The sequence below is a fragment of the Hyperolius riggenbachi genome, chromosome 8 (assembly GCF_040937935.1).
Source record: "Hyperolius riggenbachi isolate aHypRig1 chromosome 8, aHypRig1.pri, whole genome shotgun sequence".
Lineage (NCBI taxonomy): Eukaryota > Metazoa > Chordata > Amphibia > Anura > Hyperoliidae > Hyperolius > Hyperolius riggenbachi.
Window position 1 is genome coordinate 160,068,091 of NC_090653.1, and position 27,266 is coordinate 160,095,356.

The window sequence follows — 27,266 nt, forward strand, 5'->3', positions numbered from 1 at the left end:
ATTTTATTTCAAGACTACTCCTCACGGTTTAGGGCCCCTAAAATGCCAGGACAGTATAGGAACCCCACAAATGACCCCATTTTAGAAAGAAGACACCCCAAGGTATTCCGTTAGGAGTACGGTGAGTTCATAGAAGATTTTATTTTTTGTCACAAGTTAGCGGAAAATGACACTTTGTGAAAAAATCTAATAAAAAGCAATTTCCGCTAACTTGTGACAAAAAATAAAATCTTCTATGAACTCACCGTACTCCTAACGGAATACCTTGGGGTGTCTTCTTTCTAAAATGGGGTCATTTGTGGGGTTCCTATACTGTCCTGGCATTTTAGGGGCCCTAAACCGTGAGGAGTAGTCTTGAAATGAAATTTCTCAAAATGACCTGTGAAATCCTAAAGGTACTCATTGGACGTTGGGCCCCTTAGCGCAGTTAGGGTGCAAAAAAGTTCCACACATGTGGTATCGCCGTACTCAGGAGAAGTAGTATAATGTGTTTTGGGGTGTATTTTTACACATGCCCATGCTGGGTGGGAGAAATATCTCTGTAAATGACAATCTTTTGATTTTTTTTACACACAATTGTCCATTTACAGAGATATTTCTCCCACCCAGCATGGGTATGTGTAAAAATACACCCCAAAACACATTAAACTACTTCTCCTGAGTACGGTGGTACCACATGTGTGGCACTTTTGTGCACCCTAACTGCGCTAAGGGGCCCAAAGTCCAATGAGCACCTTCAGGCTTTACAGGGATGCTTACAATTTAGCACCCCCCCCCCCCCACTTGCCAGGACAGTTAACAAACCCCACAAATGACCCAATTTTGGAAAGAATACACGCTAAGGTATTCTATGAGGGCCATGGTGAGTTCATAGAAAATTTTATTTTTTGTCACAAATTAGCGGAAAATGACATTTTGTGGAAAAAAAAAACACAATTTCTGCTAACTTGTGACAAAAAATAAAATATTCTATGAACTCACCATGCACCTAACTGAATACTTTGGGGTGTCCTCTTTCCAAAATGGCATCATTCGTGGGGTCTGTCCTGGCATTTTAGGGTCTCTGCAATCATTACATGTATGGCCAGTATTAGGAGTTTCTGCTATACGCCTTATATTGGGCATAAGGGTAATGCACTCTGGGCTGAAAGGAAAAATGAACGTCAAACAATCAATCATTCAATGTGGATGAAAAAATATCTGCCAAAAAAATTTGAAAAAAATAAAGAGGGGAAGGCGTCTGCCAGGACATAGGAGCTGCCGCCCCAAAAATCCAAACCCACCAGCTCGTATGCCCTGGCAAACCTGATTTATCCATTCACACCGATCGATGTGGATGAACAAATCATTGCCAGAGTTCTTTTTTGATACAAAGTGTTTGACAAAGCATATGAAACCCCAACACCACTCCTCGGCCCATATGGCTCGGCAAACGTATCTTTTTGACTGCGGAGGAGAAATCTCGTCCTGCAGCGCTACATGCACCGACTTGTGTGTAAGCTGACAGACGCGCAATGTTCTGTCAGGATGCACCATCAGTGCTGCAGCTGATTGGTCGGTCTGGATAGAAAAAAGAGAGAAGAAAAAAGACAAAACAATACAAAAAGGAGGGGAAGGCGTCTGCCAGGACATAGGAGCTGCCACCCCAAAAATCCAAACCCACCAGCTCGTATGCCCTGGCAAACCTGATTTATCCATTCACACCGATCGATGTGAATGAACAAATCATTGCCAGAGTTCTTTTTTGATACAAAGTGTTTGCCAAATAGAGTTGGGCCGAACCTCCGATTTTAGGTTCGCGAACCTGGTTCGCGAACTTCCGCGGAAGGTTCGGTTCGCGTTAAAGTTCGCGAACCGCAATAGACTTCAATGGGGATGCGAACTTTGAAAAAAAAAAATAATTATGCTGGCCACAAAAGTGATGGAAAAGATGTTTCAAGGGGTCTAACACCTGGAGGGGGGCATGGCGGAGTGGGATACATGCCAAAAGTCCCGGGGAAAAATCTGGATTTGACGCAAAGCAGCGTTTTAAGGGCAGAAATCACATTGAATGCTAAATGACAGGCCTAAAGTGCTTTCAAACATCTTGCATGTGTATACATCAATCAGGTAGTGTAATTAAGGTACTGCTTCACACTGACACACCAAACTCACCGTGTAACGCACCGCAAACAGCTGTTTGTGTAGTGACGGCCGTGCTGGACTGGTGCGCACCATGGCGAGAGTGCAGGTTTTGGTGGCTTTACAGCCCATATGGTCGCCTGGCTGATGTAGCTGAATGACAGAACAGTGACTGTCCAGCTGATCAAATTTGGTCTGACCACAATGAGGCAACGACCTTATTATCGTGGGTGTGCCCCCCGAGACACTCATCTAGGCGCCGGTCATTGCTTCATTGTGATACGCAAGCCCCTTCACCACGGCAAGGTAATGATCACGAAGGGGAATGGGCGCATGTACATGCCTTTTCTTTTGTTGTTGCAGCTGCCCGCAGTGCAGCCAGAAAAAATAGGCAGTCATGTTCACGCACCAGAAAAATTATTACAGCGGCCGCTGCTAGCAGCGGCCTAAAAAATTCAGCAATCCGCCTGGAGTCCCGGACCCTGTTGGTGGTGGCGGAGAAGGTAGTCAAGCGGCCTGCAGGCAGACATGCTGTGTGGAGGGACTGGGAGCGACTTAGTCTTCTTGGGGCAGGCCAGGCAGCCAGTCACACGGCGTGCAGGCAGAGATGCTGTGTGTGCGGGGACTGACTTAGTCTTGGGGCGGGCAGCAGCCCTCCGGAATCCATGCCTCATTCATTTTGATAAAGGTGAGGTACTTAACACTTTTGTGACTTAGGCGACTTCTCTTCTCTGTGACAATGCCTCCAGCTGCGCTGAAGGTCCTTTCTGACAGGACGCTTGCGGCAGGGCAGGAGAGAAGTTGGATGGCAAATTGGGACAGCTCTGGCCACAGGTCAAGCCTGCGCACCCAGTAGTTCAAGGGTTCCTCATCGCTGTTCACAGCAGTGTCTACATCCACACTTAAGGCCAGGTAGTCGGCTACCTGCCGTTCCAGGCGTTGGTGGAGGGTGGATCCAGAAGGGCTACGGCGAGGCGTTGGACTAAAGAACGTCCGCATGTCCGACATCACCATGAGATCGCTGGAGCGTCCTGTCTTTGACTGCGTGGACACGGGAGGAGGATTAGTGGCAGTGGTACCTTGCTGGCGTTGTGCCGTCACATCACCCTTAAAGGCATTGTAAAGCATAGTTGACAGCTGGTTCTGCATGTGCTGCATCCTTTCCACCTTCCGGTGAGTTGGTAACAGGTCCGCCACTTTGTGCCTGTACCGAGGGTCTAGTAGTGTGGCCACCCAGTACAGCTCATTCCCCTTGAGGTTTTTTATACGGGGGTCCCTCAACAGGCAGGACAGCATAAAAGACGACATCTGCACAAAGTCGGATCCAGTACCCTCCATCTCCTCTTGCTCTTCCTCAGTGACGTCAGGTAAGTCAACCTCCTCCCCCCAGCCGCGAACAATACCACGGGAAGGTTGAGCAGCACAAGCCCCTTGCGATGCCTGCTGAGGTTGTTCTCCTGCCGCTGTCCCCTCCTCCTCCTCCTCCCCCAAAGAAACACCTTGCTCATCATCCTCTGAGTCTGACTCGTCTTCTGCACACGACTTCTCTTCTTCCTCCTCCTCCCCCCTCTGTGCTGCCGCAGGTGTTGAGGAAACAGCTGGGTCTGATGAAAATTGGTCCCATGCCTGTTCCTGCCGTAACGGTTCCTGGTCACGCTCATTCACAGCTTCATCCGCCACTCTACGCACAGCACGCTCCAAGAAGTAAGCGTAGGGAATTAAGTCGCTGATGGTGCCCTCACTGCGGCTCACCAGGTTGGTCACCTCCTCAAACGGCCGCATGAGCCTGCATGCATTTTCCATCAGTGTCCAGTTGTCGGGCCAGAACATCCCCATCTTCCCAGACTGTTTCATTCTACTGTAGTTGTAGAGGTAGTGGGTCACGGCTTTCTTCTGTTCTAGCAGGCGGGAGAACATGAGCAGGGTCGAGTTCCAGCGAGTCGGGCTATCGCAAATGAGGCGTCTCACCGGCATGTTGTTTTTGCGCTGAATTTCCGCAAAGCGTGCCATGGCTGTGTAAGACCGCCTCAAATGCCCACAGAACTTCCTGGCCTGCTTCAGGACATTCGCTAAGCCAGGGTACTTTGCCACAAATCTTTGAACCACTAGATTCATGACAAGGAGGAGGAGGACAGCGAAGAGCATGTAGCAGGAGGAGAGGAGGTGGCAGGAGGCCTGCCTGCAAGCCGTGGAGGTGTCACAATTTGGTCCGCTGCGCCCTGCTTGCCATCGTTCACCACCAGGTTCACCCAATGGGCTGTGTAGGTAATGTAGCGGCCCTGCCCGTGCTTGGCAGACCAGGCATCCGTGGTCAGGTGTACCCTTGACCCAACGCTCTTCGCAAGAGATGACACCACTTGCCTCTCAACTTCACGGTGCAGTTGGGGTATGGCCTTTCTCGAAAAATAAGTGCGGCCTGGCATCTTCCACTGCGGTGTTCCGATGGCCACAAATTTACGGAAGGCCTCAGAGTCCACCAGCCGGTATGGTAACAGCTGCCGAGCTAACAGTTCCGCCACGCCAGCTGTCAGACGCCGGGCAAAGGGGTGACTGGCCGAAATTGGCTTCTTCCGCTCAAACATTTCCTTCACGGACACCTGACTGCTGCTGTGGGCAGAGGAGCAGGAACCGCTCAAGGGCAGAGGCGGAGTGGAGGAGGGTGCCTGTGAAGGTGGAAGGGAGAAAGCGGCAGAAGCAGATAATGCACCTGATGGAGGAGGAAGAGGAGAAGGAGGGTGGCTTTGCTTTTGTGTGCTGCTGCTGCTTTTGCTCAGGTGGCCATCCCATTGCTGTTTGTGCCTTTTCTCCAGGTGCCTTCGTAAGGCACTTGTCCCTACGTGAGTGTTGGCCTTTCCACGGCTCAATTTTTGTTGGCAGAGCGAACAGATGGCTTTGGTCCGATCTGAGGCACACACATTAAAAAATTTCCACACCGCTGAGCCACCCTGGGATGTGGGCACTATGGGGACCTCAGCAGCTGATGCTGAAGGGCAAGTTGGCTGGCTGTACATAGGTGGCGATACATGGTGCCGGACTCTGCCACCAGCTGTTTCTGACGAAGAGCTGCCCCAGCTTCTTTCAGCAACTTCTCTCCTCCTACTACTCTCTGACTCCCCCTCTGAACTGTCCCCCTCTTCATCTCCTCTATTGGGAACATACAGAGGATCCCTATTACCGTCATCATCGTAGTCATCCTGCCCAGCTTCGCTTGCCTCAGACAAATCCAAACTTGCACCATCAGTAGGTCCTTCATCCTCCTGACACGTTACATCCATAGTGTTGCCACGTAACTCAGACATATGAGCTGGTTCTGGCTGTAACAACAATGGCTGTGTATCAGTGATTTCACCACTAAATAATTCTTGCGAAGTGTCAAATGCAGCGGAAGTGGTGCTAGTAGTAGCGCTGGTGGCTGAGCAAGATGAGGTGTTCTGTGTCGCTAAATACTCAACCACGTCCTGACAATCTTGGGAGGTGATGGGACGTGCCTTCTTCCGAGCACTGCACTGTGGGCCAGGTCCACACGAAATTACATTTACACGACCTCGCGCAGACCTGCCGGGTGGCCTTCCTCTGGCTCTGGCACTACCTCTTCCTCTACCTGTTTTGTCCATATCGGGTATGCACGGAGTGGTATATTACACTGCGTGCACTCACGTAGGTAGGTGGGTTCACTTAACTGCACAGGCATGCGCACTGATGCGGTGGGTTCACTGAACAGAACAGGTATACAGTGGCGGGTTCACAGAACAGGTATGCAGTGGCAGGTTCACTGAACACAACAGGTATGCAGTGGCAGGTTCACTGAACACAACAGGTATGCAGTGGCGGGTTCACTGAACAGGTATACAGTGGCGGGTTCACTAAACAGAACAGGTATACAGTGGCGGGTTCACTAAACAGAACAGGTATACAGTGGCGGGTTCACAGAACAGGTATGCAGTGGCAGGTTCACTAAACACAACAGGTATGCAGTGGCGGGTTCACTGAACAGGTATACAGTGGCGGTCCACTGAACAGAACAGGTATGCAGTGGCGGGTTCACTAAACAGAACAGGTATACAGTGGCGGGTCCACTGAACAGAACAGGTATGCAGTGGCGGGTTCACTAAACAGAACAGGTATACAGTGGCGGGTTCACTAAACAGAACAGGTATACAGTGGCGGGTTCACAGAACAGGTATGCAGTGGCAGGTTCACTGAACACAACAGGTATGCAGTGGCGGGTTCACTGAACAGGTATACAGTGGCGGGTCCACTGAACAGAACTGGTATGCAGTGGCGGGTTCACTGAACAGGTATACAGTGGCAGGTCCACTGAACAGAACAGGTATGCAGTGGCGGGTTCACTAAACAGAACAGGTATACAGTGGCGGGTTCACTAAACAGAACAGGTATACAGTGGCGGGTTCACAGAACAGGTATGCAGTGGCAGGTTCACTGAACACAACAGGTATGCAGTGGCGGGTTCACTGAACAGAACAGGTATGCAGTGGCGGGTTCACTGAACAGGTATACAGTGGCGGGTCCACTGAACAGAACAGGTATGCAGTGGCGGGTTCACTGAACAGGTATGCAGTGGTGGGTTCACAGAACAGGTATGCAGTGGTGGGTTCACAGCACAGGTATGCAGTGGTGGGTTCAATGAACAGGTATACAGTGGCGGGTCCACTGAACAGAACAGGTATGCAGTGGCAGGTTCACTGAACAGGTATGCAGTGGTGGGTTCACAGCACAGGTATGCAGTGGTGGGTTCACAGAACAGGTATGCAGTGGTGGGTTCACAGCACAGGTATGCAGTGGTGGGTTCAATGAACAGGTATACAGTGGCGGGTCCACTGAACAGAACAGGTATGCAGTGGCAGGTTCACTGAACAGGTATGCAGTGGTGGGTTCACAGCACAGGTATGCAGTGGTGGGTTCACAGAACAGGTATGCAGTGGTGGGTTCACAGCACAGGTATGCAGTGGTGGGTTCAATGAACAGGTATACAGTGGCGGGTCCACTGAACAGAACAGGTATGCAGTGGCAGGTTCACTGAACAGGTATGCAGTGGTGGGTTCACAGCACAGGTATGCAGTGGTGGGTTCACTGAACAGGTATGCAGTGGTGGGTTCACAGCACAGGTATGCAGTGGTGGGTTCACAGCACAGGTATGCAGTGGTGGGTTCACAGCACAGGTATGCAGTGGTGGGTTCACAGCACAGGTATGCAGTGGTGGGTTCACAGAACAGGTATGCAGCCAGACAGGAACAAGTTAAGCCTAACTAATCTTTCCCTGAGAGACAGTCTGCAGCAGCTCGCCCTACTCTCACTAACGCAGGCAGCACACGAGTGACCGTAATGGCCGCCGCTGCCTGCCTTATATAAGGGTGGGTGGGGCTCCAGGGGCTAGTGTAGCCTAATTGGCTACACTGGGCCTGCTGACTGTGATGTAGAGGGTCAAAGTTGACCCTCCATGTGCATTATGGGGCGAACCGAACTTCCGCAAAGGTTCGCCTGCGGGACGCGAACGCGAACCACTGAAGTTCGCATGGAACCGTTCGCAGGCGAACCGTTCGGCCCAACTCTATTGTCAAAGCATATGAAACCCCAACACCACTCCTCGGCCCATATGCCTCGGCAAACGTATCTTTTTGACTGCGGAGGAGAAATCTCGTCCTGCAGCACTGCATGCACCGACTTGTGTGTAAGCTGACAGACGCGCAATGTTCTGTCAGGATGCACCATCAGTGCTGCAGCTGGTTAGTCGTTCGCTCGGTCCACCTGGAAGGTTATTGGATGGAAAAAGAGAAAAAAAAATACAAAAAAACCCCAAAAACAAGCAAGCAGCAAAGCAATTACTTCATTAACATTAATAAACTTTGAACTTTTTTAATAAAAAACTTAACATTGCAAACCAAACATTAACTTCTTTGCTTACCTGTTTTTTTGTTTTTTTTTAACTTACCTCCCGAGGACAAACCTCTCCTCCCCCATGGAACAAAGAGTTGTGGCGAAGTACATTACGCAATTTGTCCCAAGTGAAAGGAGAGGTTTCTGGCAGCCCTGTGTATTAGAGTCTCTGGAAACCCGATGTTTGGTTTCACACTGCATATTGACATATCCGGTGGGTCGAGCCTGCTGCACCGTATCGTCCAAAACAGACCTTCAGGCAATACCACAAGAGTAGCATTCGGCCTAGTAATGAACTGCGTCGCCATAGACCAACATGACTTCCGGGCCGATCGATATTGCCACAGAAGCCACGCAGTAACGTAGGCATGCACTAGCGTTAAGTCAAGCACTTCCGGCGTAGGGGGGGGACCGCAAAGTGTGACTTTTGCTAGGCATTTTGCCCTAACGCATCGCAGCAGTGTGAAATAGCACTGAGAGACCCTTGTGTGCCTACCGCTGTGTGTGGAGTTCCCTACTCTCTAATAGTGTACCTGCTCGTGGTACCTCTCAAAACACTCCCCTAGGCATAGGCCAGGCTGGTCAGGACAGGTGGGACAATAAACAGTGGTGTCACCCCTTATTCCAGCCCTGCTGCAGACACGACAGCGTTTTCTTCAGAATTCGTTGACCTAGGGTACTCGGAATTGGATAGGCGTAATGCCTTCCATGCAGCCGGCTAGTTGCATCTTGGGGTTGGGCCACGGCACCTCCTGGATACAGGAGTTCCATCACGATCTGTTTATTAAATTGAATAAACGATCCAGTTCTCCCAGCCTTACTGTAGAGAACAAAGCTGTTGTAAATTGCCAATTGAATGAGGTAAAAAGACACTTTTTTATACCAGCGTCTTGTTTTTCGGGCAACTAAATAGGGCGCTAACCTCTGGTCATTGAAATCCACCCCTCCCATGTTAGTATTATACTCATGGACGACAAGGGGTTTTTCAATGACCTGAGTTCGCCGTTGAATTTCAACTGTCGTGTCTGCGTGAATGGTGGACAGGAAGTAAACCTCCCTCTTGTCCTTCCATTTCACCGCGAGCAGGTCGTCAGCACACAAGGCGGCCCTCTGCCCCCGTTCAAGTCTGGTGGTAATGAGCCGTTGGGGGAAGCCCCGGCGACTAGGCCGCACGGTGCCATAGCATCGGATTTTTTCGATTTTTAAGTGCTGAAAGAGGGCCACACTTGTGTAATAATTGTCCACAAAAAGATGGTACCCTTTCTGGAACAAGGGTGACACCAAGTCCCACACAACCTTTCCACTGCTCCCCAGGTAGTCAGGGCATCCGACCGGCTCCAATTTTGAGTCTTTTCCCTCATAGACCCTAAAATAAGATGTATAGCCTGTGGCCCTTTCACAGAGCTTATAAAGTTTCACCCCATACCGGGCGCGCTTGCTTGGGATGTACTGTTTGATGCGAAGGCGCCTGGTAAAGCGTATGAGGGACTCGTCTACGCATATGTCCTGGTCAGGGGTATAAGCATCTGCAAATCTGGATGACAGGTGGTCTATGAGGGGTCGAATTTTGTGGAGCCGGTCAAAAGCAGAGTGGTCACTTCGATGACAGGTTTCGTTGTTATTGAAGTGCAGGAAGCGCAGGATGTTCTCAAATCGTGTCCTGGACATGGCAGCAGAGTACAGGGGAACATGATATGCTGGGTCCGTAGACCAATAAGACCGCAACACATTCTGCTTTACTAGTCCCGTGTGAAGGAGAAGGCCCAAAAAAATTTTCATTTCGGAAACTTGGACTGGTTTCCACCGAAAAGGCTGGGCAAGGAACTTTTCCGGATTGGCGGTTATATATTGTGTGGCCTTATGGTTGGTCTCTGCCACAATTAAGTCTAAGAGATCCTGGGTGAAGAACAGATAGAAAAAGTCTAGGGCCGATCCTAGATTATCTGTCTCCACCTGGACTCCAGACTGGGCGGTGAAAGGGGGAAGTACGGGTGCGGCGGAATCAGGGGATTGCCAATTTGGGTTTGCCAGCACCTCTGGTAAACTAGGGGTAGTACGGGCCCGTCTTCTTGGTGGCTGCGACTGGGATCTTACTGCACGTGCCACCGAACCAGTTTCAACTTCCATGCTGGTGCTCGCCACTTCACCAGGGTCTACGGAAGTACTGGTGCTAGGGCCAGGAGATGTTGTGCTGCTGGTGCCTGCCCCACCATGAAATCTCAGACCAGCACGAACACCACTCTGCTGCCCTTGAGGCCGATCCTGCGCCACCTGCGGTCCAACAACATGGGGTGTGGTACGCCTGACTTTAGCCGGGACCTCAACCTTGTCATCACTATCGGTCAGTGAGCCACTGCTCAATTCAGGTTCAAACTCTGACCCGGAAGATTCGTCGAATGAGGCGTCCCAATCGTCCTCATCCGACTGGGCCATGTACCTGAGAACCTCATCATCAGAATACCCCTTTCTTGCCATGGTGGTCTGCTAGATTTAGGGGGTATTCCTCTGAGACTACCCAGAAAAAAAGAGCACCTACCTAGCAAAAGGGAGTATTTGAGAGCAGGGGAGGACTGGGACCTTTTGGCCAGGGGGGAAACACAGACTAGAGGCCCGTTATCATGGCAGCATCAGCCCAAATTATGTCACACATTCACCCCATGTGTATATGCCAGTAATCACGTGGAGTGCCAATGCGGAAATACAGCAAGGACACTCTGTGAACAGTATGACAGGTAAGGTACAGGCATCAGGGGGGCACAATACATTTTGAGGGACAACAGCTGGGGTTTCCGTCTTGTCTATAATTCGTGGTTATCGCACGCAGGCGCGGACTGGCCTGGGGGGATGAAATTGAAAGTGTCAATCAGACAGGATGGAAAATCTAGGTTGATTGGGGGCAGGGCAAAAGCGGCGGTAGGTCTACAGCCTAAAGTGCTACACTATATAAAATACGGTAGTATAATGCTGCAGTTTATTGAAAATGTATGTGCTTTGTGTGGTAGGTTGATACCTACCACACAAAGCACATACATTTTCAATAAACTGCAGCATTATACTACCGTATTTTATATAGTGCAGCACTTTAGGCTGTAGACTTACCGCCGCTTCTGCCCTGAACCACCCCTCTTCACTTCACTTTATACTTGCTTTACATTGCAACCAGGCAGCATGGTGGTGTAGTGGTCAGCTCTCTAACCTGTGCCCCGGTTTGAATCCTAGCCAGGGCACTATCTGCATGGAGTTTGTATATTCTCCTCATGTCTGTGTGGGTTTCCTCTGGGCACTCCAGTTTCCCCCCTCATCCCAAAAATATACAGATAAGTTAATTAGCTTCCTCCTAAATTGACCCTAGACTACGATACATACACTACACGATATACACAGACATACACTATGACTATGGTAGGATTAGATTGTGAGCTCCTCTGAGGAACAGTTAAGTGAAAAGACAATATACTCTGTACAGCGCTGCAGAAGATATTAGCACTATATAAATAATAACTGACTGCTGCATCAGTACTTCATCTATATGTGTAAAAGGAATCATCAGGCTACAAAAAAAAAAAAAGCTTTACTAATCCGGGGCTTCCTCCAGCCCCTGGCAGCCATCCTGTGCCCTCGCTGCAGCTCCAGGTCCCATCCGGTGCAGATGCTGACCTTGCTAGGTCGGCATCCACTGCGCCTGCGTGAGCACCGCTGTCAATCACTCACACGTGGTTTCTAGTGTTCTGCGCAGGCATAGCAGCTCTGTGCCTGCACAGAACACTAGAGACCACGTGTGAGTAGACCTGGACCTGTGAGTAGACCTGTAGCTGCAGCTAGAACACAGGACGGCTGCCAGGGGCTGGAGGAAGCTTATGTTTTATTTTTTTTTCTTTAGCCTGATTCAGCCATAAGAGTTTGCGTCTGTCTGTCACTTGGCCCTGGCAGCTCCCCTCACACTTAAAAAAAACCCCTCCCTTAGTTTTCATTATTACTTCAGGGCTAGCTGCTCCTGGCTTCTATAGATTTTTCTCTGCTGGCTATTACTGGTGTCCTCCTGGAAATCAGATGGAGAGGTGGGGTGATCGTTTCTATTGTGGTCAGCACATCACCTCCAGCCCTCTTGTCTCCTCACATGCAGCCTTGCCAGGTGCCAGTGACCAGACGTTTGTCTATTCCTTATCTATAGGGGAGGGAGCCCAGCAGGAGTGGAAGCATGGTGCAGGCAGGGTCAGCAGTTCATGCAGAGACACGTGTCCGCTGAAAAGTCTATTTGTCTTCTGATGTGCAAGACGGACATTGCTCTGCATCTTGCCTGTCACATCCATATCAGCTTCCTGCAGCAGCCCAGGCACCCTGTGATACACAAACACACACTTCTTCCATGACTTTGAGAGGGCTGACCTGGGCTCATCGCACACATTCAGGCAGCTGCTCCTCATGGTCCGCAGTCTCTCTGATTCGGCTGATCCTCGGCTCTGGAAAGTTGCAGGGTGGAGTTTAACAAGTGCATCATCAGCACTGCAGCCAATGGAGGAGAAGGACAAGAGAAAAGGGAGCCAATACAAAGCCCTGCAGTCTCTGGCCTGAGGTGCACCAACAGGAGGACAGCCTGGGCTGGTAAGAGTGAGCTGTGGGCGTGGCTGAGTTCCCGAGCTGAGTTCACTTAGTTACTACAGTAACCCGACTTCGGCCCTAATTGATCAATGAAGAGGCGGCCCGGGGGGAAATTGCCACCCGTCCCCCCAGGCCAGTCCGCCTATGTTTGAGAGGTAGAAAGCTGTGGTCACTGAGTTTTGATAAAAAAATAAATCAAAGCTGAGGTTTACAGTGCCACAGCTATTGTACAGTGTTTTTTGCAGTGATCAGAAAAAAAATTCTGTCACTGCGGTGGGGCGGGCTGAACGCAAGAGCAGGCGAGCGATCAGGCCTGATCGGGCAAACACTGCGTTTTTTGTGTGGATCCTAGTGACCCTAATAGATCTGACTGCGATCAGTAATGATCACTTACAGATACTATATAGTACCAATGTTGATTAGCGACAGTGATGACGCTAATTAGTGACTGTGGTGCAGTGGGCTGAGCACTAACTGACACAAAGGGGCCTAGCTAACTGGCCTAACTGCTAACACTAGTGATACTAAAAAAGTGACAGTTTTCACTGATCACTGTTTTTAGATCACTAGGATAGTGACAGGGGGGTGGTGGCGAGTGGGGAATCAGAGGCAATCAGAAACAATCACAGGACAATCAAAGGCAATCACAGGGCAATCGCAGGCCAATCACAGGGCACTCAATTCACGGGACAATCGAAGCCAATCACGGGACAATCAAAGCCAATCACAGGGCAATCAAACCAACCACGGCACAATCAAAGCCAATCACAGGCCAATCAAAGCCAATCACAGGGCAATCAAACCAATCACTGCACAATCAAAGCCGATCACAGGCCAATCACAGCCAATCACAGGCCAATCAAACCAATCACGACACAATCAAAGCCGATCACGGGACAATCAAAGCCAATCACAGGGCAATCACGGGACAATCAAAGCCAATCACGGGACAATGAAATACAATTGCAGCACAATCAAACTGAATGTCAGCACAATGAAATACAATTACAGCACAATCAACTACTATGCACTGGGAAGGTGATTGGGGGGGGGGGGGTTCTGAGGGCGATCTGAGGGTTATGGGGGGTTGATTAGGTGCCCGCACGGGGCAGATTGGGTCCTGATCTGATGGGTGGCAGACACAGGGGGTGACCGATGGGAGATCAGTGAGTGATTACAGGGGAGAATAGATGTAAACAATGTACTGGGGAGGTTATCAGGAGGGGGGGTCTGTGGGCAATCTGAGGGTCTGGGTGGGTGATCAGGTGCCCCCAAGGGACAGTTTAGGGTCTGCGCTGATGGGTGGTGGTGACAAGGGGTGATAGACAGGTGATAGATGGGTGATAGACAGGTGATCAGTGGGTAAGGCAGCTATATAGCTGTATACAGCATACAGTGGGGTGGTCTGGGAGGTGGGTCTGGGGGGATCTGAGGGTAGGGGGGGGGGGTGATCAGGGGACCCTAGGGGGCAGTTAGGGACCTAACCTAGGGGATAGCATCCCTAGATAGTGACAGGGAGTGATTGATGGGTTCTTAGGTGGGTGGTGGGGTGCTAGCAGTGGTGTGCTCTGGTGGTCAGGGGGGGTTCTGAGGGCTGGGGTGGGCGATTGGGTGGTCTGTGTGGGGCAAAGAGTGTTTTGCTGCACTTATCTATTGGCTGCCTGTCCTCTCTGATGGTCGCACGACGAGTGACCATCAGCGGAGGAGGCAGCCAGTACAATATTACAATAACAAAGTGTATTATACTCTCCTGATTGGCCGGATCGCCGCATTTGAAACCCGCCGGCGCTGCTAATTGGCCGGCGGGTTTCCGTGCAGGGTGGGCGGAGCCTATTGCCGGCGGCGATCGCGTCATTGATGACGTGATCGCCGCACAGCCACCGCTGATGCCGCCCCCGCCGATGGGCGTATTGCGGTCGTTTGGGCCCGGACTTTGCCGCCGCCCATCGGCTGGGGGCGGTCCTCAAGTGGTTAAATAATGTGTATGAAATCGGAAATTCTTAAAACGTTAATCTTCCCTGTTTCTAAACTGAAACTTATAATTACGTTTGTTAAAAAAACAGTAATATTTGTTTAAACATTATAATTATATATTGTTATGAATAATCTTGATTTATCGTTTATTATTATAATAAAATGTGAAAATATTGTTTATAACAATGATATTAATATAAGTACATTCATAATAACTGTTGATTAGTATTATTAAAATTGTACTAAAACTATACCTAACTGTGAGAAAACGCGGAAAAACCGCCGCATGTGCCAAGAGCAAGGCGGCTGATTCCGCATCCAACGCGGCGGTTTGCACGCATAGACACGCGTCTGGTAGTATGGTGGAATGCGGAAAAGCCGCCGCATGTCCTGACAGCAAAGCGGCTGTTTCCGCGTCCAACACGGCGGTTTGCATGCAGCAGCGTGCGCTTGGTGTGGCTGGGTCTGTTAGTGCACATAGGCAGATGGAGAGCTACGCGCGCGCGGGCCTGAACTCAGGACCTTTATACCAGCAGGGGAAGTGTCAGCTGATCAGGAAGATCAGCTGATTCCTGCAGGACTCATGATTGGCTGAATGGCTCGGGCGAGGAGGCAGAGTCCAGCAACTATATATTCTGCTGCTTGTCAGTTGCTGGTTGTCTGCCATTGATACAATGTACATACAAACTGCGCCTGCCTCAATGAATCTCTATCGTTGAGTATTCGCTACCACAAGTCCACAAAGGTATGCTGAAAAATGTTGTGACAGCGCTCCTCTTCTCAATGGCTATATATCTGCAATAAACAAGCTCCACATAGTGCATTATCAATAATACAAATTAACTGCATGCACATCCACCCAGTGAAAATTAGTGTTTTGTGTTCCACTCCATGTGACATCCAAATCCTCTCCCTTCAATGTAGCCGCTCACCAGATAGATGCCACCTCAAAATCCAGGTGGGTCTAGCGCTTTGCCACACGGCAACAAACTCCACAGCTCCAATCTTTCAGTTTGTATAAAAGCTCCAGTTTAATCCACAAAGATCATGTAAAAACAAATAAATAACACATAGCGTAATATTGTTTGCACATAGAGTCTCCTGGCCTGCGCCCTCCAGTACACTCACTTAGATCAATTGATTTGTGCGCATATCGGGCTTCTCAGCCCAGCAATATCGCTCTCTCACCGCGGTGTCGGCGTCCCGTACTCCCGCTGTCCCAGTTGTACCAGCGCTCAGTTTCCGTGCATACGTCCCGCTGCTCTGTGACGTCAGACGCACCTGGCTCCGCCCTACGCGTTTCGTCCAATCGGACTCATCAGGGGCTGACGTCACAGGCACGCCGACGTCTATTATAGCAGCGGGCTCCTCCCCGGTCGCACTTAATTGCGTGCTAATCGACTGTCTGGAACGCATACTCCGAACGTTTGTATGCGTTCCTTTGTTGTATAGATCTTTGGCCCAGTTTATCTACAGTGCTGCCATCTAGTGGCTAAACTGCTAACAACATTAGCCTGTAAACTGATAGTTATCTATATCTTTCTGCATTGATAAAATTTCTTGACATCTTCTCATAAAATCTAACAATGATTGCTTGCGTGCAAATTTATATTGCACACAAACATCTATATATAAAGTGCATTGAGAAATTAAAAATAAAATAAAAATAAAAATAAAGATAAAAATAAAAATAAAATTGTTTCACTATAATATGGATTAATGCCTGAACTCAGCCAATCATACTGGTTGGCCTGAAAATTCATGATTAAGGCCTTGAAGCTTGTTCAGACCTCACCTTTAATGGACAGACTTTGCTCTAATGGACCTAACCAGGGCCAAAGAGCTTAGTGTTTCATTTTCATTCAGCAGATATTTCTGGGCTGTATAGCCTTGCTCCTTCCATGCTGTATATATATATCTGGTGCTTAATTCCCCTATGCAATATTCATAATGGAGACTCATTTTACATACAATGAATATTACTATACCATCAAAGCCCCTGTTTACAGACGATACCCAGATGGCAATCTTCCACAGGGGGAGAATTCTGTAAACTCCTGTTCGTCTCCCTGTCCCCTAGGGCCTCAATACCCGACCCTCTACTCTAAAATGTCAGCTGTGGTCCAAATCTAGTGTAATAACCTCCTGGGTTACAGAATTCTCTGGTATACTCATTCCCATACCCCCTCAGTGTCTATATGTCGTTGGTAATAAAGCAGTTGAGGTCAAATTCCACATTAAGATGATTTATTAGTAACAGGGGATGTCACATCCCTATATACTGTGATCCCGCATCGGGAGGGAATGATGGCAGTGGAAGAAGCCCTTCGGGGGGCTGATACCCTTAAAAACAAACAAATCATGTTCCTATTGGAACTCCTCAATTTTGCACTCACACACAATTATTTCTGGTACGAACATGAATATTATCTACAGCTTACAGGATGTGCCATGGGGGCCAAGTTTGCTCCTTCAGTAGCGAATATTTTTATGGAACAAGAAGTCCTGGCGCTAGAGGGGGCTGAGAACATCATAAGCTGGAATAGGTTCATAGATGACCTTTTCTTTGTATGGAGGGGAACAGCGGGGGGTCTTAAGCAATTCTGTTTGGCAGCTAATAACCACTGGGAACCTATCAAGATAACGTTCCACCAAGCCCATAAGCAAGTGGAATTCCTAGATTTGGTTATAAGTAAAGAAAACGATCAATTAGTAACCAAAACATTTTTTAAAACCAAAATGGGTATATTCCCAGGGATAGTTGCCACCATAAGAGATGGATGGACAACATCCCCAAGGGACAGATAATGAGGATGCGGCGAAACTGCACCAATATGCAAGATTATAGGACGCAGAGCCAAGTTCTAGTTCATAGATTTATGGACAAGGGATATAAACAGAAGGAACTAAACTCTCTAGTGGAAGAGGTGGCCCAGTATGAGAGATCTGTTTTATTAGGGGATCCGAATCCAAAAATAAGGAAAAATCGTGAACTTGACATATTGCTAGAATACAATTGCCAACACAAGGATGTTGAGTTCATCATCAAGAAACACTGGAATATCCTCCAACTAGATGGGACACTAAGTAAGATATTACCTGAGAGACCAGGATTTATCTATAGCAAAGCACCAAACCTGAGATCTAGGTTGGTCCCCAGCTTCCAAAATCCTCCCAATATTACAATGACAGATCTATTGGGGCAAAAGGGATTTTTTCCGTGCCGAGGCTGTAGGGGCTGCAAAGAAGCACAGGCTGTCAGAGGGGATAATTTTACGGCGAGGAATACAGGACACCTCCACCAGGTAAAGCAGTGTATCACCTGCCATACTAAAGGGGTAATATATGTACTATGGTGTCCATGCAATTTGGAATACGTGGGGAGAACTACGCGAAAATTACAAAAACGAATTGGGGAACATGTAGCCAATATACTTAAAGGATTGACAACGCACAGTGTATCCAACCATTTCAGATTACAGCACAACAGGGACCCATCTGGCCTGAGATTTATGGGGGTGGAAGCACACACAAAAAGATGGAGGGGTTCTAGTATGGTCAGAGATATATCCCAGGCTGAGGGAAGATGGATCTTCAATCTGAAAAGTACAGTCCCAAGGGGGCTTAATGTGGAATTTGACCTCAACTGCTTTATTACCAACGACATATAGACACTGAGGGGGTATGGGAAAGAGTATACCAGAGAATTCTGTAACCCAGGAGGTTATTACACTAGATTTGGACCACAGCTGACATTTTAGAGTAGAGGGTCGGGTATTGAGGCCCTAGGGGACAGGGAGACGAACAGGAGTTTACAGAATTCTCCCCCTGTGGAAGATTGCCATCTGGGTATCGTCTGTAAACAGGGGCTTTGATGGTATAGTAATATTCATTGTATGTAAAATGAGTCTCCATTATGAATATTGCATAGGGGAATTAAGCACCAGATATATATATACAGCATGGAAGGAGCAAGGCTATACAGCCCAGAAATATCTGCTGAATGAAAATGAAACACTAAGCTCTTTGGCCCTGGTTAGGTCCATTAGAGCAAAGTCTGTCCATTAAGGGTGAGGTCTGAACAAGCTTCAAGGCCTTAATCATGAATTTTCAGGCCAACCAGTATGATTGGCTGAGTTCAGGCATTAATCCATATTATAGTGAAACAATTTTATTTTTATTTTTATCTTTATTTTTATTTTTATTTTATTTTTAATTTCTCAATGCACTTTATATATAGATGTTTGTGTGCAATATAAATTTGCACGCAAGCAATCATTGTTAGATTTTATGAGAAGATGTCAAGAAATTTTATCAATGCAGAAAGATATAGATAACTATCAGTTTACAGGCTAATGTTGTTAGCAGTTTAGCCACTAGATGGCAGCACTGTAGATAAACTGGGCCAAAAATCTATACAACAAAGGAACGCATACAAACGTTCGGAGTATGCGTTCCAGACAGTCGATTAGCACGCAATTAAGTGCGACCGGGGAGGAGCCCGCTGCTATAATAGACGTCGGCGTGCCTGTGACGTCAGCCCCTGATGAGTCCGATTGGACGAAACGCGTAGGGCGGAGCCAGGTGCGTCTGACGTCACAGAGCAGCGGGACGTATGCACGGAAACTGAGCGCTGGTACAACTGGGACAGCGGGAGTACGGGACGCCGACACCGCGGTGAGAGAGCGATATTGCTGGGCTGAGAAGCCCGATATGCGCACAAATCAATTGATCTAAGTGAGTGTACTGGAGGGCGCAGGCCAGGAGACTCTATGTGCAAACAATATTACGCTATGTGTTATTTATTTGTTTTTACATGATCTTTGTGGATTAAACTGGAGCTTTTATACAAACTGAAAGATTGGAGCTGTGGAGTTTGTTGCCGTGTGGCAAAGCGCTAGACCCACCTGGATTTTGAGGTGGCATCTATCTGGTGAGCGGCTACATTGAAGGGAGAGGATTTGGATGTCACATGGAGTGGAACACAAAACAATAATTTTCACTGGGTGGATGTGCATGCAGTTAATTTGTATTATTGATAATGCACTATGTGGAGCTTGTTTATTGCAGATATATAGCCATTGAGAAGAGGACCGCTGTCACAACATTTTTCAGCATACGGTTGTCTGCCATTGCTAACACTTGCGTGAAGGCACTCAGACCTTAGCTAGACCCGACAGTGTGCCAGAACCGGCTGGAGCTGGGAATCCACACTGAGTCACATTCTTGATAGCTTAAAGTACTAATTGTATTGTATTATTTGTTAGACCAGTTCCAGGGTGTTGAGATCAAGGCCCTCACGCCCCAGACTAGGAATACTGTGTATCTTCTGTGTATTCTCTAGCATAGTTCCATGGTGTTGAGATCAAGGTCCTCACATCCAAGACTAGGGAATTGTAGTATCATTTATGCTATACTCCAGACTAGTTCCAAGTTGTTGATGATCACGGAACTCACACCCAAGACTAGGGAATTGTATTATCATTTATGTTATGCTCCAGACTAGTTCCAGGGTGTTGTGAATACGGACCTCACACCCCAGACTAGGATTGTGTTATTACTGTGTTACGTTAGCCCAGTTCAGGGCAAAACCTTACATATTAGCAGCAGGGCTTCCTGCAACCCAGCCTTGGTCCCTCGCTCAGGGGACCACAGGCTACAGGAATATCACCCACCGCTCAGGGGTGAATTCCTCAGGAGTATAGGCCGCCAGCTCCTCTGGTGGTCTTTACTCAGAGTTGTTACTGTTGCACCAAACACTTACACTCTCTCCGGTGTCTAGAGGTTAGACATATCTGATTATTGACGATTCCGCAGATCCTCAATAATCGGGTATATCTGTATTCTTGGGGATACTGCGGATCGCCAAGGATCAGATTCTCTCTCTGGTTGCTGACACCAATCGTTACACTAACCCTACTCTCACACAGAATCCTCCCTGTACCTTTCCCTAACCCCTAGACCCCCTGGTGGTGTCTAAACCTAAGACCCCCCTGGTGGTGCCTAAACCTAAGACCCCCCTGGTGGTGCCTAAACCTAAGACTCCCCTGGTGGTGCCTAAACCTAAGAGTCCCCTGGTGGTGCCTAAACCTAAGACTCCCCTGGTGGTGCCTAAACCTAAGACTCCCCTGGTGGTGCCTAAACCTAAGACCCCCCTGGTGGTGCCTAAACCTAAGACCCCCCTGGTGGTGCCTAAACCTAAGACTCCCCTGGTGGTGCCTAAACCTAAGACCCCCCTGGTGGTGCCTAAACCTAAGACCCCCCTGGTGGTGCCTAAACCTAAGACCCCCCTGGTGGTGCCTAAACCTAAGACCCCCCTGGTGGTGCCTAAATCTAAGACTCCCCTGGTAGTGCCTAAACCTAAGACCCCCCTGGTGGTGCCTAAATCTAAGACTCCCCTGGTGGTGCCTAAACCTAAGACCCTCCTGGTGGTGCCTAAACATAAGACCCCCCTGGTGGTGCCTAAAACTAAGACCCCCCTGGTGGTGCCTAAACCTAAGACCCCCCTGGTGGTGCCTAAATCTAAGACCCCCCTGGTGGTGCCTAAATCTAAGACTCCCCTGGTGGTGCCTAAACCTAAGACCCTCCTGGTGGTGCCTAAACATAAGACCCCCCTGGTGGTGCCTAAAACTAAGACCCCCCTGGTGGTGCCTAAACCTAAGACCCCCTATGGATAATAATGTTTTACAAACATTAATAAATAAAAAATTTAAATAAAAAAATTTAAATATTTTTTTGGGGTTGATAATAATGTTTTAGAAATGTTTTACAAATAGTGATTGTAAAAAATATATTGCAATTTACGTTACGTACTGATCGCTTTATTTTGTGAATAGTAATGTTTTACAAACAGTAAGGGTTAAAATGTTAAATAATGTTTTAATTAAACAGGATAAATATGTTTAGTATTTTTATAAACGTTATTCGTCACAGGCTCATTTTGTAAAGTTAAATCATCACAATCACAGTTATAAAACATTAAAAATCTCCCTGCGCTGTTTGTAAAACGTTAATAATCTCCGGCGCCTTTTTTTCCCTGTTCGGCGCCCATTAAACGATATTTATAATGGGAGTGAATGGGGCGCCCTTTTTGTCCACTTGTCTCATGCGCCCAAATCTCCTGCTTCCGCTGTCATTCCTCTGCTACTTGAACAATACCATCTCTGTTCTATGTTTATCATGCAACATAAACTTGCAGTGACAGCAGATTTCCAGTGTGTGAGTATTTTTTTCTCAGTGAATAATATCTCAAACCTTTGTCTTACAGGCTGTGTTCCTGTCTATACTGTGTTATAATTTTGGAGTACAGACCTATGAAGAAAAAACCTATGAGCAAAGTTCCTTCTGGCTGAGGTACAAATGGCCTGCAACTTTTATGTCATAAAGCAGACTTTTTACCTTTGGTTGAACAAGATTGCTCACAGACTCTGATTATAAAGTAGGAAACTGAATTTTTGCCTGTGCTGGAATTCCTCATACAGATTATATCTACAACATATCTGGAGGTATTAAATTATGTGTTATCAATGTTTCACAGACATCAATTTAAGGAAAAAAGCTCAACCCATTGCTTTAATCTTGAGGGGGGTTCTGGTTCAGTGATTTAACAACCATTGCAATATACCTCATTTAATCTCTGTATGAACGCTACAATATGCATTACCCTCCACTGCTGTTCTCCCTTTACACAAACAAATGCAGATCCAGGGCAGACTCAGTTAAGGTCATCCAGTTCGCCGACAATACTACTATCATTGGACTCATCACCAAGGACAATATCCAGCAGTACTGTCAGCAGGTGGAGAGAATCTCCCTCTGGTGCAAGGAGAACAGGCTGGTGCTTAACACCGCAAAAACTGTAGAACTAATTGTTGACTTCAGAAGGTCTGCTTCCACCCCACCCCCAATTCACATCGATGGTACGGAGGTGGCAAGAGTACCCTGCGCTCGCCTCCTGGGCACCACAATCTTCAGTGACATCACCTGGAGGGAGGCCCAATATCACGGCGATACAGAGAAAAGCCCAGCAGGGACTGTACTTCCTCCACCAGCTGAGGAAGTTTGGCATGGCCCAAGAGATTCTGACCAATTTCTACTCCGCTACCATTGAGTCGATCCTCTGCTCATCCATTCTGGTCTGGCACGCTGGCGCAACCGCCAGCGGCAGGCACTTACTTCAGAGGGTCATCAGGGCGGCGGAGAGGGTCATTGGGAGATCTCTCCCCTCACTTGCCCTCCTACACAACAAAAGACTGAGATCGAGGGCCCTGAAGATCGCTAACGACCCCTCTCACCCGGGCCACTACTACTTCAGTACGATGCCATTGGGACTGAGGCTTCGGGCCATCTACACAAAGACGGCTAGACACAGTAATTCCTTCTTCCCCTCAGCTGTCAGCCTCCTGAACTCCCTCCACATACTCCCATCAGGGCACCCCCACGACATATAGAACTGTCAGGGACAGAGCCAACTGCTGCTCTAGTATGTAAATTGGAAATGCAAATGTAAAGTAAAATGTAAATGATATTGAAATGCAAATGTAACCGTCTGCTACTGACATGTGTAATTGTAAATTTCTGCTCCTGTTGCTCTATGTTATCGATTGATGTCTCTTCTGAGCCAAATGTACTGTGCCAAACCCAATTCCAGGCATGACCCAGTCATGCTTGGCGACATAAACTATTCCTGATTCCTTATTTTAAAGAGGAACTCCAGTGAAAATAATGTAATAAGAAAGTGCTTCATTTTTACTATAATTATGTATAGTATGTATAAATGATTTAGTCAGTGTTTGCCCAATGTAAAAGCTTTCCTCTCCCTGATTTACATTCTGACATTTATCACATGGTGACATTTTTACTGCTGGCAGGTGATGTCACTGCAGCTGTCGCTTGCTTTTTTGGCAGTTGGAAACAGCTGTAAACAGCTATTACCCACCATGCAACGAGGTTCACAGACAGGAAACTACCAGGACCATGGTCCTCACAGTTTTCTGTGGGAGAGTTTTCACCACAATATCAGCCATACAGAGCCCCCTGATGATCTGTTTGTGAAAATGAATAGATTTCTCATGTAAAAAGGGGTATCAGCTACTGATTGGGATGAAGTTCAACTCTTGGTCACGGTTTCTCTTTAAAGTGATCCTTTCACTCTATCATACAAAATGAAAATAAGCTAAATTTGCAAAACAGTATGCTTTGTATAGTATAATTTGCTTGCTTTTTTTTTTTGTTAAATCACAGTGGGCCATATTCACTAAATAATTGTAAAAGGAGTGCATGGCAATTTCACTGTACTTGCACCGATTACATAGAGCTACTTACGCCAGGTAAAACAAGCATTGCTGGTGCAACCCTCATTACACTGTTTGCAGACAAAAGAATACATTTTACTAAATAAGATTTGCTGCTTGTGAACCCTCCAGCCGATCAGTGCCACGCTCCTTTTCTGACACAAGTGCGTATGTGCAGTACAGCCATGCTCGTGCCTGGAGAGGAGCATGACCCTGATCAGATAACCGACAAGCCCTTGCCGGTAATCTTTGGAAGGTCGGCGAGTGGCAATGGGGGACCAGAGGACAGCGAGCTAAGCTTTATTAGGATCCAGAGGCTTCCCATTTCTAATTTTTGTGGTCATTTATGCCTGGTGGCCTCGTTACTGCGGCAACTTCAGCCAAAGAAGTCTACAACTACGCATGCATTGCCGTAAGCCTTCTGCCCATGCACAGTTCTCGAAAGACTGAACTGCGAATGTGCAAGAGCATTACAGCGATGCACGCATGATCGAGGACCACGCATGTGCAGTTGCGGATGACTTTGGCCAAAGTAGCCACACAGGCTAACAGGACTGCCAGCTTGTCCACCGAGAGGACCCGGAGGACGCCGAGGGACCTCGCGGGCTACGGGGGGCTGGAGGACACCCCAGGTAAATGCTGATTTTGATTTTAGTACTTTGCTCATGGTCCCTTTAAGAAACGCTCCACATAGGGATAAACCGAATGATCTTTGCATAATGACCAACTACAATGGGGGGATGGGAAGTGGAGGTAGGAGACCCCAAAGTCTACTGAGATTCTAGTGCATTTATTGTAAAAAAATAACATATTTTTAGCATTCATGATTAATCGCTGGTCATCAAAAGCTCCTTTGGAGCAAATCTAAAGTTACATGAAAGTTAAAACAGTTAAAGTATAGGGCCCACTCAGCTTGTTGTGGTTTCATTATTTATTTATTTATTGTATTTATACGCCAACATATTACGCAGCGCTGCTTCATACACTTTGCTGTATAAAGATGCTTCAAATTTTTATGATTCATGAAGATCAAAATGGGTTGTGGGTACAGAGTTGCTAGAGAAATTAGGGGCACCTTGGATTATCACAGGACGCAGAGATGCTAGAGGAATCAGGAGCACCTCGGATTATCACAGGAAGCAGAGATACTAGAGGAATGAGGGGCACCTTGGATTTTTACAGGAAGCAGGGATGCTAGAGGAATCAAGGGTACCTTGGATTATCACAGGAAGCAGAGATGCTAGAGGAATCAGCGGCACCTTACATTATCACAGAAAGCAGAGATGCTAGAGGAATCAGGGGCACCTTGGATTATCACAGGAAGCAGAGATGCTAGAGGAATCAGGGGCACCTTACATTATCACAGGAAGCAGAGATGCTAGAGGAATCAGGGGCACCTTGGATTATCACAGGAAGCAGAGATGCTAGAGGAATCAGGGGCACCTTGGATTATCATAGGAAGCAGGGATGCTAGAGGAATCAGGAGCACCTTGGATTATCACAGGAAGCAGAGATGCTAGAGGAATCAGGGGCACCTTGGATTATCACAGGAAGCAGAGATGCGAGAGGAATCAGGGGCACCTTGGATTATCACAGGAAGCAGGGATGCTAGAGGAATCAGGAGCACCTAGGATTATCACAGGAAGCAGGGATGCTAGAGGAATCAGGAGCACCTTGGATTATCACAGGAAGCAGAGATGCGAGAGGAATCAGGGGCACCTTGGATTATCACAGGAAGCAGGGATGCTAGAGGAATCAGGGGCACCTTGGATTATCACAGGAAGCAGGGATGCTAGAGGAATCAGGGGCACCTTGGATTATCACAGGAAGCAGAGATGCTAGAAGAATCAGGAGCACCTTGGATTTTCACAGGAAGCAGAGAAAAAGCTGCCAAAGTCAGTTGTATAGGGTCCAATGTATCAGTGGTGACTAAAGATGAACTATACAATAATAATACAATACAATAACATTTCTATAGCGCTTTTCTCCCATAGGACTCAAAGCGCTTAGGCTCTCTCAGATTCAGTAATTTACAACAAAAGGACTGTCTCACTCAGTCTCATTAAACACTTCAAAATTTATTTGATATCTGCATACAACCCCCCCCCCCCATTAACCCCATAAAAACGAGCCTAAGAGTGTGTACTAGCCTAACATACACAGCCGGCCGTGTCACTCACGCTGCACAACCAAACAACACCACTCAATCATAGAGCTATACTCCCGGGAGTTTCCAGATTGTAATGAATCTCCATGATGTATAAACTATGGCCTTAGATCCAGTTCCGTATCCAGTACTGCGCATAATCAATAGTAAAAAGTCCCAGTTCAATTCCAGGTACAATCTTCACATATAAATGTAACAACTGCTGCGCTGTCTTGCCGTGTATATTCAAAAGTAGATTTAGGGGGAGTGAGGGTTAGCATGCAGTAGTGTTAGTCCATGCAGCGGGGGGGTCCCAGTTAGCAATTGCGACCACTTAACTTAAAGCCAGCACTAAAGACATTAGTAACAGTTCAGTGACACTTGGAAGGCTAGCGCCCAATCCTCGCAGTGTTTTCCACTTCCCTTATATGCACAAACAAAATGCACTGCCCAGCGGGCTCTCACCACCTCCTCAGGCTTGTTGGTCGTTCTTGGCGACCAACAAGCCTGAGGAGGTTATCACTCTTCAGGCTCCTCCATTAATTTTGGGGTTTTACACTTTCCGCATATTTTGGTGGGCGCTGGATACTATCACAATTGTTAACAGATTCAGTAATTGGTAGTAGGATGAAGTATTCACACAACAAAAGTTATATTTCTGCAAATGCCAAACTAAACAGGTGGGTTTTCAGTCTAGATTTAAACACGTCCAGTGATGGAGCAGTCCTGATCTGTTGAGGTAAGAAGTTCCAAAATGTAGGAGCAGCATGACAGAAGGCTCTGGGACCAAACGTTTCCAAGTGGACTCTGGGTATGACTAGATTATTATAACCTGTGGACCTGAGAATGCGGGGATTGCTACGCAGCTGCAGCATATCTTTCATGTATCCAGGGGGGGCCCAGATTATTCAGTGATTTAAATGTCAGTAGGCCGATCTTGAATAGGACCCTCCATTCTATAGATAGCCAGTGAAGGGAGTGCAGGACTGGCGTTATGTGGCAGTGACAGGGTTGGTTGGTTAGCATTCTGGCAGCAGTATTCTGTATCAGCTGTAGGCGGTACAAGTCCTTTTTTAGAAGGCTAGTGTAGAGAGCATTGCAGTAGTCCAGTCGGGAGGTAATGAAGGCATGAACTAAAGTTGGTAGATCTTCTGGGGGGATGTGGTGCTTGATTTTTGCGATGTTCTTAAGGTGAAAATAGGATGATTTCACCACAGCAGAGATGTGGGTTCTGAAGT

The 27,266-nt window shown here is 47.6% G+C and overlaps 1 protein-coding gene across 4 annotated transcripts in view; it reads left to right on the plus strand.

Moving 5' to 3' along the window:
• TEX11 (testis expressed 11) overlaps window positions 1-27,266 on the plus strand; it is a 239,213-nt gene that overhangs the window by 62,720 nt on the left and 149,227 nt on the right. For 3 of the 4 annotated variants that reach the window (XM_068247619.1, XM_068247620.1, XM_068247622.1), the window contains exon 9: window positions 21,857-21,942. The exons of the other annotated variant lie outside the window; for it this stretch is intronic. In XM_068247619.1, coding sequence (XP_068103720.1) covers window positions 21,857-21,942 — 86 coding nt within the window. The remainder of the gene's footprint in view (window positions 1-21,856; window positions 21,943-27,266) is intronic. 4 annotated transcript variants of the gene reach the window in all.